Source organism: Tupaia chinensis, unplaced genomic scaffold, assembly GCF_000334495.1.
Source record: "Tupaia chinensis unplaced genomic scaffold, TupChi_1.0 Scaffold139757_1, whole genome shotgun sequence".
NCBI classification, from domain to species: domain Eukaryota; kingdom Metazoa; phylum Chordata; class Mammalia; order Scandentia; family Tupaiidae; genus Tupaia; species Tupaia belangeri.
Genome location: NW_006199637.1, coordinates 2,266,518 through 2,277,604, shown reverse-complemented (window position 1 = coordinate 2,277,604; position 11,087 = coordinate 2,266,518). Strand labels below are relative to the sequence as shown.

Genomic DNA, 11,087 nt, shown 5'->3' with positions numbered 1-11,087 from the left:
GCGCAAAAGAGCCCCCCAGCACTGAGCTGCATTGTGGCTGGGAGCCACGGGGAGGCCTCAGCTAAGACTAAACTCTCAGTGCTGCCTAGGACCAAGTCTCGAGGATCCCTGCAGAGCTGCTCTGGGCAGCCGGATGGGGCCGGGGAGGGGCAGGGACCTGGCACACACGGGCACAAGCACATGTCCTTCGCAAGACCAGGCACATGTGAGTGCGTGCCCAAGATCCCAAGAGAACATTCTCCAAACAGCAGAACTCATCCAGTTTCAGCAGTGACAATCTCCAGAGCAAACAGAGCTTGTTCTGGTGAAGGACAGGTCAGACTAAGGAAGCCATAGACCACCCCAGGAGGATGGCCCGTCACAATCCCTTCTCCTCCATTCTCCTTTTGGGATCTTGGGCACGCATGCACACGCGCCTGGCGTTGAGTTTAAGCCACCGGGTCCAGGACTCAAACCACGGTCAACTACATGGGAGTCCAGCAACATAGCCATCATGGCAACTGCTGGTCCCTATTTCTTCTTTCATAATAGCGTGTACACACACATGTGAGAAAGGGGGGGAGAGAGAGAGAGAGAGAAACATGAGCACCCGTCAAAGACCAGGTCATGGTCCAGCCACGCTGCGCTTCCCTTCCTCTAGTCCTCCAGCTGTCAGGTCTTGAGCACCAACTCACAGGGCTAGAAACCTAACCCATGGTTGCCACGTGGGATCCAGCTTCTCTGGAGCAGCACATCACCACTGCCGCAGGAGGTGGGGCTAGGAGCGGGAACCAACAGTTAGCGTAATGGCTATGTCGCTGGACTCCCACGTAGTCGGCCACGGTTCGCGTCCCGGACCCAGTGGCTTTTAACTCATGCTGGGCACATGTGCGTGCATGCCCAAGATCCCGAGAGGAGAACGGAGGAGAAGGGATTGCGGCGTGACCATCCCCTCTGGGGGGTGATTTCTCACTTTCTGTCTCTGTGTCTGTCTGTCTGTCTGGTGAGCGCACGCGCCCTGTAGTGAAAAAAATCTCTCCAAAAAAAAAGAACAGCTGGAGACAGGAAAGAAGTCCAGACGAGGTCCAACAGCAGTTTTTATTCCTTAGGAACAAAGATTCATAAAGACACTCCAAAAAGAAAACAACACAGATGACAGGGAGGTGATTCAGGACTCAGAGGGGTGGACACTCCACAGTGGAGCCGGTCATGGCCCTGGTTTGGGGATACACATCTGCCCTGTCCCACCACCTGAGAGACAGAGAGCAGGGGCAGTGAGAGGCAACGCTTCTCTGCACTGAAGAGGTGGTGAAATGGATCTGTCCATAGCCAGAGGCCCAGGGACCCCGAAACTTCCCTCTCAACAATGGAGGTAGAATGAGGAGGCTTGGGTGTCACAGACAACCAGAAACTAAGCACAGGGGCCCACTGTGACTGAAAAAATCAGGGCCGAGATGACACTGCAAGGGAACCGGTGGCTCTGAATGTCATGGTGGACAGTCAGTCTTGCCAAACTGGGCCCTAGGGCAGTTAAAACCACAAGGGCTGTTCCTCAGTCACTTCAAAGGGCCCTGACTGTTGAATCGGAAGCATCACCCTGTCCCCAGAGGATCCACTTCTATCCTTGGTTCTGGTGCAGTCCTGCCCCCAGCAAGCCTGGCCCTCTAGAGAACAGACTGCTGAGGGAGAGGAGAAACCTGCCCTACCCTCACGCAACCAAGAAGTGACAGCTTCTAGAACTGGGGAGACGGCCTGAGAACAAGGGCCTTCGGCGTGGGGTAGGTGATCCAGACCCATCCCAGTATAAGGTGACCTCTAGCTACTGCTGGTAGACTGAGGGCACAGGCTGGCTCCTGAGTCATGTCACAGGGAGGTCTCCTGGAGGACAAAGGTGGGGCCGATGCCCTGGTGGGCGCAGCCATCCTGGGCCATCACTTCTTTGTCTCTGCTGTCCCCCAGGACCCCATTCCCCATCTTCTCTGTGAAGAGGTTGGTGTCCACGGAGAGGTCCTGGGGAACACACAAAGGCAGTAGAGCTGGTGACTACAGACAGGGTGGTGAAGGCCCCTGCCTTGATCTCTGAGAGAGGGGATAGAGAAAGCAAGGCTGTGTGGGGAGGGGAGAGCAGCGAGCAGTGAGCAGCAGGGAGAGCAGAGCAGCGAGTAGAGCAGCGAACAGCAGGGAAACTGGAGGAGTGGAGCCAGGGCAGAGCACAGTGGGTGAGAAGGGAGAAAACCCGCCAGGGCTTAAGTGCCTCTATGACCCTAAGAGCCTTCTGCCAATGCAGCCCTGTGGGCAGAAGCTGGAGCAGTTGTAGCAGTCCAAACTCAGACAGAGCAGAGACAGGAGGCAGAAGAGGGAAGGGACGGATAAAAGAGGATGGTGAGAAACCTGGGGGGTCAGGCGGCACCTGCGGAGAAGGGGGAGCATGTGGACAACTGGCACTACCTGTTCCTCTGCACCGAAGCAGCCCCTGCACCGAAGCCGCTTCTGGCAAGACCAAGGCAGCAGGGCCAGGAGTCTCGGCAGCACTGGGTAAATGGTCCGAGGGTTCAGGGCCCGGCCCCGCATTCCCCCTGAAAACAAAGGCGCCTCTGAGGGTCCCACTCAGACCCTGTCCAGAGCAGTGAGCCCTCTGCCCTCCCTCTGGGCCCCAGGGACCCTGCCCCCTCCCACCTCCCAGATCTCAGCAGATAAGTCTGGTATCACCAACACCCCAGGTTCAGAAGGGCAGGTCCCTTCTCCCTGAGACTGTAGAATCCCAAGTGCCTCCCTCAGCCCCACCTTGTTTCGCTGCCCATGGTCGCACACCCTCACCTGTGAGCAGACTGACAGCCAGGCCCACCACGATGACTGTGGTGGAGTTGTGAGCGCTGTACCATAAATAAGACAGGGAGTAGAGCCGCTGCAGCCCTGAGGGCCTGGGGAGAGCAGAGGGTGAGGACAGTTAGCCATGTGTTGTTGGGGCACCCTCAGGCACCTGGCTCCACCCACCTACAGGGTCCCAGAGTCTTAGGGCCCATACCCACACTTTTCCAAGGCTTCTGGTGGCCCATCCCTTAGCAAGGCCCTATGAGGCCCCTCAGACATGGGCTACTGTCCCCAGGGAGAAAGTGCAGCAGGCCCTGGCATGGGCTACTGTCCCCAGGGAGAAAGTGCAGGCCCTGCCTCACTTGGAAAGGGTGGTGACGGGCATCAGTGTGGTCACAGAGGTGATGGTCAGGTTGCTGGGCAGGGAGAAGCTGGACCCATTAGGGGGAGAGGGCGCCATGCTGAACCCCATGTTGGTCACTATGCTTCCGATGCCAATCCAGAAGGCCATGATGAGTCCAGCCAATAGGCCCACGATGGCACCCTGCCCAGAGACACAGCACACTCCCTGGTCACAAGGCCAGTCCTACCAACCTTCAACCAGTTCCCCGCACTCCCAGTGGGAGCCCTCCAACCCAACCCCGAGGCCCATCCTGCAGGCATGACTGTGAAACCAGGAGTGTCACTCACGGGAGGGTTGGCACACGGAAAGAACATCCCAAGGCAGAAGAGTCCGAGCAGCGGCCCCCCGACCATGCCAAAGATGCTGATTGCCGCCTGGCAGGACAGGGTTGAAAAGAAAGCACTCCCAGGCTCAGAGACTCCTGCCCCGTGACTCAGACCACAGCCACCCACAGTGCCCCAGAGCCCCGGTGTCAGGTCTGATCTGCTTCTTCCACATGGAACTATCAGAAGTCGTGGTTCTAGAGGACAAGGATGGCCAGGGGACATGCTGTGGCTTCTCCTGAGGCTGGTCCTTAGATCTCTCTGGGCCTACGCACTCCCAGGAATGACCTGGTGGCATTGAGCTACTTGAGTCTGTCCCCAGCTAAATGTGGTCCATCAAAGGGGGGTTTCTGATACTCGCCCCCATGCCATTCCCCACCAAGCTGCTGCCTTCCTCGATTCCCTGTCCCCATTCATTCCCTCGTCCCCTCCTCAGCCATTACCTGCAGCACAGGTCCCATCTGGGAGGAAATATAGGCCATTCCCAGACAAAGCAGCCCATAGCCAAAGGCTGAGAAGGAAGGAAGCAGATGGGAGTTAACACAAGGGAAGGGGTAAAGCAGAGCTTCCTCTGCAGCCAATCCACCACCACCGTGTCACCAAACAGAGGGCACGTGAGTCATGCCCAGCTGCAGGTCCTGCCCACCACGTGCTCCCACCTACATGACTCAGAGACCTCCCCAGGAAATGCCCTGAGATGTTAGCAACCAAGTGAAGGTCGGGTGCTTTGTTAGGCAAGTCCTTTACGGCAGACTGATGACAGTGGCCGGGCACATCTCAGCGGGCACAAGACTAACGACATGAGGGAGCATCTCACCGAGGGTTCTGGAAAGCATGATGGCCTGGGCTTCAGAGAAGTCTGGGAGCCAGGGTCGAATCAGGTCCTCCATTGTAACAGTGGCCAGTGAGTTGAAAGCAGAGGATATGGTGCTGAAAAGGAGGAAGAGAGGGCCACGCTGAGCTGAGTCTGGGAGTTCAGAGGGCAGAACACACGCAGGACTCTGGTGGGCACAGCACTGGAAGGGCAGGAGAGAAGACATACGCGGCCAAGAAGCCTCCTCACAGACGGGCCGAGGCTGCCTCAGGGGAGGCCCGCAAGGCAAGGGCACGGGCTCTTTTTGAGTGTGGGTATAGGCTTTGTTCAAGTGGCCAGTATGCAGCATTGTAAAGACCCCTTAACCCAGACGGGGGCATGTCCTGGGAGCAGACATACTGTCAGACCGCTGGCCAGGAGAAACTGGGCCCACTGAGGCAGAGGGCACCATGTCAGAGTCCATGCTGGTCACTCTGCTCCCGATGTCGACCCTGAAGGCCATGATGAGTCCACGCCACCATGGGTCTTGTCATCCACAGGTGGATGGGCACAGTGAGGAAAGCCTGACGAGGGTCCCCCCTCCACTCACCACCTTGTACCCAGTAGGAGTCAGGTGCAAGGAGACGGTCCAGGGGGGTACCTGAGGGAGCCACTGAAGAGGCAGGCCACGAAGAGCCCGGGAAGGCCCGGCAGGCCTCTCAGCAGGTCCATCACGAAGTACAGGACAAACTGCAAGCAGAGCAGTGCAGTGCTCTCCTCAGAGGGCTGCCTTCCCCAGGACAGCCTCAGGACGCCCCCTCTGCACAACCCCCAGTCACCACAAAGACCGGGTGTACAGGAAGAGGAGGCAGGCACTGAGGCCTCTCTGCATCCAAGGGAGCCCACAGCAAGTGGAGGAAATGGGCCCTGCAGAATGACACCATTCACACCCTGCTTCTGCATCTGACTGGCAGTGTGACTTCCGTATTAAGGACCCCACTGAGCCACTTTCTCCTCTGTAAAATGCATCTCCACCGAGACCAGGTGTGTGTGGCTCCAAGCAGTGCACATGGAGAATGAGTAAAGGTAGGTCCCTGCCCCAAGACTACAAGCGCCATGACACGGTGATGTGGGGACTGGGACCCTCACATGCTGGATTGCTAGAACCTTACAAAGGACTTATGGCCACCTCCTAGTCACAGTGGGAGTTCTTTCATAGCCACCCAGACACTCCTCTTTGGGCCCAGGTTGGTTGCCCCCCTCACAGGTGCAGGAGGAAGCTGGGGAGGCCTTCTCACCTGGTCAGGGGCTGCCTGAGACTGCTGGGAGCTCATGGGATACTCCTGGTAGTAGGCGAACATGACCAGGCCAATGAGGCAGCCCATGCAGAGGACCACCTGCTGGCAGGGGAACACTGCGTAACAGGAGCTGTGAAGACCAGGGCCACGGGGAGACAGAGTCAACAGTCGGCCTCAGGCACATCCTCCCATCATCCAGGACAGTGAGCTCCTGACCGCACTGGGAGTGCTCATGTGTGTGCTCTGGCCTCCTGCCCCACCCCAGCTGCCTTGGGGAACCCCTCCCCCTAGGCCTTGCTCCACCATCCTCCTGGGCCTTCCTGGGCCCGCACTCACAGCACAGCAGCCTTCTCTGTGCGGGAACTGAGGTAGCGCTGCACCTGAGCCTGGTTCACTCCATACAAGGAGAGCATCATGAAGACACCCCCAAAGGCCAAGGTCCAGAAGGTGTGTCGCACGAAGGGGTCTGGATCCAGCCTGCAAGGGATGCCACCCAATTACTGTGCCACAGTCCCAGTCACACTCACCCACCCATCTCTCCTGGCAACAGGGGTCAGAGAAGAATGGAGTAGAGACTTCACAGCGAGGGCCAAGAGAGCAGAAGCTGGGTAGATTCACAAAATAGCACAGCAAGGGATCCATTTCTCCAGCCCCTGCCTCATCCCAGGAGGGGTCCTGACAACTGCGAACACAGCCAGGCGCCTTGATCTCCCTCCATCGCAAGTGGTGCCAGCCTCCCACCCATCTAGATTGTACCTGAAGCTTCTCAGGTTGCCCTCTGCTGTCATAGCCCTGAGACGAGGCTTTAGGACAAACCCAGCCCCCAGGCACTGGAGCGCCCAGCCAGAGGAAGGGGTGTACTTACTCGATCCCCGAGATGCGGCCATGCTGGGAAGCCACATCCCACACACGCCCCAAGCCGCCCACCTTGGCCGACCCCACGATGATAACGGCCAGCTGCCCTAGGAACATGACCAGCGTCTGGAACACATCTGTCCAGATGACAGCCTTCAGCCCACCCTGCAGAGAAAGGATGGCATGCCTGCCACGCATGTCTTCCAAACTGTCCCCAGGGAGGATGCCGGGCCACTGCGCTGCCATCAGGGCACAACTGCTGAGGCCCTGTTGACACGCCTCCCATCCCATCCTCCACAAGGCGTCCCGTCCCTTACATCCCACATGAGAAGTTCCTCCGCCTCCTCACCTACCTCACACCTCATCCCTTTCTGACCTTCTCTCAGGGCCCTCCTCCCCCAGGGCTGACTGTACTTACCAGAGCAGTGTAGATAGTGCAGATGATGCCTAAGGTCAGCACCGACAGCCACAGGTCAAAGCCAGTCACTGTAAGCAGATGAAAGTCACGTTGCACTTCTGGGAGAGGGCTTCTTGGGGAGAAGCCAGAGAAGCCCTGGGCCGGCCATGTCATGTCACAGAGATGAGGCTTTGTCATCATGGATGAAATCAACCATTCACCACCGTGGGGAAAATGTGTGCAGAGTTCCAGCGAAAGGTGCTGATTAACCCGTTCGGATGGGTGTGGTGATGTGTGCTTCGCTTTCAAGTGAAGCGAAACCAGCCTGCTTTCACCTCGGAAGACCAGCCCAAAGGCCCAGGGTAAAAATAAACTCCCTGTCCAAGGTTGGATTTTCTTCTGCACACCCTCCTCTGCCTTCCCCACCCTAAGGAGTCTTCCCAGCCACCAGGGCTAGGAGCCAGGGACATGAGTCCTCACCTGCATTGAGGGCCAGCGATGGAGCATAGAGCACGACCCCCATGTAGATCACCTGTGGGTGTGGAAAAGAGCATGCAGGGAGTGGAGGGAAGGTGGGTATCGGCTCCAACAGCCCCGGGCTTCCCCCACCAGGTTTGCTGCCTTCCGCCGTCCTCCCCAGATCTGCCTTGCTGCCATCACGGTGCGGGTGCACCAGGACTGGGACGGGCAGCAGGATGCTCTGTGGGCTTCAGGGATGCTGGCCCCAGGAGGAATTTCAGTCCTGCCGTCTGGAGGCGGTCTGGATTCAAATCCTCCTGTAGTGCTCCAGGCTCAGTCTCCACCCTCATTGCACTTACCATCTGAAAGATGAAGGTCACGGTCCCGCAGACTCGCACAGCTTTATTGAACCGCAGCTCCAGGTACTGGGAGGAACACAGATAGAAAAGGTATCCTCCCAGTTCCACCCCTACAGTCACACACAATCTCCCTCCAGAGGTCCTGGAACATGAGGGAACATCCACCCACATGCACTCTGGGCCCCCCTGGTATAGCACTCTCCTCTCTACCTCCCCGCAACTCTGACCTCACCCAGAAAGAACTTAAGGATACAGAGAGTTCTCTGTCACTCTCATTAGGCAGAGAAGCCTGGGGTCCCTCATCTGTGCCACGTCCTGCCTCCACCCTGCCCCCAGAACTCCCACGTACTCTTCCTTCCCTGCTCACCTCGTAGGCACTGGTGAGATGCAGGCGGTAGAAGACAGGGATGAAGACGTGTGCAGGGATCAGCAGTCCCAGGAAATAAGAGCAGCCCAGGAACCAATACTGGGTCCCGAATCGGTAGATCTCAGACGGCACGCCCAGGATGGCCACGGCTGACTGGAAGGTGGCTAGCAGGGACAGCGCCACGGGAAGGCAGCCCATTTTGCGGTCCGCCATCAGCAGCTGGCCGATGGTATGCTGGCCCCAGCCCCGACAGGCATGGTACAGCCCGATGGCAAGGGAGAGAACCAGCAGCAGGATGAACACCACGTAGTCGATGAGGGAGAAGGTGGTGACCATGCTTGTGTCTGAGGTTGGGGGCACAGGGACCGAGGTGCTCACTGCTATACTCATACCCTCACTCTGATCTGTAGCCAGCTGCTGCCTCTGGGCTGGATGGTGGCACACAAGTAGCTAAAACCTGGCTCCCAGCCACGGCCTCACAGTCCTCCTTCTCTTCCAAGTGACATTGTCCAGGGTGAGCTGCAAAGGAAGTGGCTCCTAGTCAGGGCTGTCCTGCATTCATGGTCACATGCCCTCAGGCCCTGGGCATCTCTTCCCTATCAGACTTGGACCAGCAGTATGGTGGTAGTCCTTCAAGGCCCAGAGGTCCTGGTATGGGTTAGGTAGAGGAGGTGGTGGGGCGAAATGCAGAAGCAGACAGCTGGGAGACATTAACTTGGCCAGGACCTTTGGGTATACAGAGATGTGAAATTCAAGAGCCTGCTTAGGCTCTCCACCCGAGTAGCAACAGACAAATCAGCTCTAGCCTAAGTTTCTTCCCCAAATTCCCCACCCCCATGCAGGCACAGACCCAGTCACTACAATGCACTAAGCCAGCAGGGTCCAGCCTGGCGCCGCAGCCCTGCAGGCACAAAGAAACGGAGAACAACGACAGCAGGACTTACCCCACTCCTTGGCCTCAGCCTCACTTCTCATGATCCCCAGTGTCACCCTCCTAACAGCACCCCTTCTTAGCACGGATCACCTGGGAGACTGGCTCCATGGCAGGCCCAAACTCCCTCCCAGGCATCCTCAGGTCAACAGCCCTGTGCCCCCTTCTTACCAGTCTCCCCTGCCACCCAACTCTCACAATACAGTCAACGGTGGACCGGGCAAGGCAAGAGGTAAGATTCCAAAGCAAGAGATGCAAGGCGACAGGGCTCCATGCTGAAGCCAGGGGCTGAGTTATGATTCCAGGCCCACCCTGAAGAGAAGCAAACCTGCCAGCTTGCTGGGGGCAAGGGAAACAGCCGGTGGGAGTGGTCCCCTTCTGCTGGGCAGACACCTGAAGAAACGATCCCTGTGCTGAGGCAGAGCTGTCTGGAACTGGGGAGAGGCCGAGGGTCTGGCTCTCTAGGTAGCTGAGATGAGATCAGGAATTGGGGGCGGGGTGAAGCACAGCTGTTATTTTTTCTGGCCCCTTCGGGGAACCAATCACTGTGATCCAAATGGCCCTATCATTTTATGGCCCCCAAACCCCAACTCTGCCCTAGAGACTGAGAACAGCAAGCAGGGAGCTCACACTCCACAGCATTCCTAGAAGGATTAAGCCCAGAGCCTAAGCACTCCATGCTGGAGGGAGCTGGAAAGGAGGAGGAACTGCGAGAAGACCAGACCAAGACTAAGACTGGAGAACTGCTTTACTACCTCCACACGAGTAAGAGTAATCCTCCAAGCACACACCACAGTCCTCAGAGGCACAGCGAGGGGAGGGCAGTATTTCAAAACCTGACTCTTCAGAGATCACTCTCACTTCCCCTCACCTTGTACACAACACACCAGGGCCCAGATGGGCCGAGCACAGAGCCACTTATTGCAGAGACCAGATTAGAACCCAGGTCTATCCTCCTGTTTTCCATTTGTATCACATTATCCTCAGGAACAATCCCCGAGTACTTACTGGTATAGGGAAATACCAGAGAATGCTGTGTATTTAGATAACACGACAGGAATGACAGTTAACATTTTTGAACACCTACATATGTCCAGTGCTTTATAAACATTAGTAACAATGAGTAACAGCTAACACTTTCAAAACACGATGTCTGGGACCAGCAGTTAGCGTAATGGCTATGTTGCTGGACTCCCATGTAGTAGACCGCGGTTCGCGTCCCAGGCCTGGTAGCTTAAACTCATGCCAGGCGTGTGTGCGTGCATGCCCAAGATCCCAAGAGGAGAATGGAGGAGAAGGAATTGCGGCATGGCCATCCCCCCGGAGGATGATTTCTCGCTTTCTGTCTCTCTGTCTCTCTCTGTCTGTCTGGCGAGCGCACACGTCTTATAGCAAAAACCTCTCAAAAAAAAAAAAAACAAAACAAAACCACGATGTCTCATGTTAAGACATGAACACTCTCCAGTTCTCAAAAGGAACTCAGTAACAAAGCCTTCTTCTTAAACCTTGAGGTTTAAGACAGGTTAAATGAACTTAAGGTTCCTCAGCCTCACAGTCCACAACAGAGAAACAGTGTTGGGGGCCAGCAGATGGTGTGGTGGTTAAAGTACTGGGCTCCTACAGAGTTGACCGTGGTTGGAGTTCCAGACTGGGTGGCTTGCTTTCTCACTTTCTCTCTATCTCTGATGAGCATAAATGCCCTAAAGCAAATTTAAAAAATAAAAATAAGGGACCAGCGGATCCTCAGCCTCACAGTCCACAACAGAGAAACAGTGTTGGGGGCCAGCAGATGGTGTGGTGGTTAAAGTACTGGGCTCCTACAGAGTTGACCGTGGTTGGAGTTCCAGACTGGGTGGCTTGCTTTCTCACTTTCTCTCTATCTCTGATGAGCATAAATGCCCTAAAGCAAATTTAAAAAATAAAAATAAGGGACCAGCGGATGGCGTGGTGGATAAAGGTACTGGACTCCCATGTGGCCAATCACGGTTCAAGTCCCAGACCTGGAGGCTTGCTTTCTCACTTCTCATTTCCCTCTCTCTCACTCCATTCCTCTCTGGTCAAATTAAAATAAATAAATAAATAAAGTTAAATAAAATAATTCTTAAAAAAATT

General features: G+C 56.3%; 1 protein-coding gene across 10 annotated transcripts in view; it reads right to left on the bottom strand.

Moving 5' to 3' along the window:
- Window positions 1-1,058: 1,058 nt before the first annotated feature.
- The window catches only part of SLC5A6 (solute carrier family 5 member 6), a 15,068-nt gene continuing 5,039 nt past the window's right edge, over window positions 1,059-11,087 (bottom strand). For 6 of the 10 annotated variants that reach the window (XM_006162162.3, XM_006162165.3, XM_027765771.1 and 3 more), the window contains 15 exons: window positions 8,045-8,563; window positions 7,678-7,743; window positions 7,340-7,391; window positions 6,881-6,948; window positions 6,473-6,627; window positions 5,944-6,084; window positions 5,608-5,737; window positions 4,971-5,059; window positions 4,334-4,446; window positions 3,960-4,027; window positions 3,481-3,567; window positions 3,153-3,334; window positions 2,797-2,900; window positions 2,428-2,555; window positions 1,059-2,022 (listed from right to left, as the gene is read on the bottom strand). In XM_006162162.3, coding sequence (XP_006162224.1) covers window positions 1,843-2,022; window positions 2,428-2,555; window positions 2,797-2,900; window positions 3,153-3,334; window positions 3,481-3,567; window positions 3,960-4,027; window positions 4,334-4,446; window positions 4,971-5,059; window positions 5,608-5,737; window positions 5,944-6,084; window positions 6,473-6,627; window positions 6,881-6,948; window positions 7,340-7,391; window positions 7,678-7,743; window positions 8,045-8,434 — 1,953 coding nt within the window. In that variant the 5' untranslated portion in view covers window positions 8,435-8,563 and the 3' untranslated portion in view covers window positions 1,059-1,842. The remainder of the gene's footprint in view (window positions 2,023-2,427; window positions 2,556-2,796; window positions 2,901-3,152; window positions 3,335-3,480; window positions 3,568-3,959; window positions 4,028-4,333; window positions 4,447-4,970; window positions 5,060-5,607; window positions 5,738-5,943; window positions 6,085-6,472; window positions 6,628-6,880; window positions 6,949-7,339; window positions 7,392-7,677; window positions 7,744-8,044; window positions 8,564-11,087) is intronic. The other 4 variants (XM_006162167.3, XM_006162168.3, XM_006162169.3 and 1 more) reach the window with 4 other exon arrangements.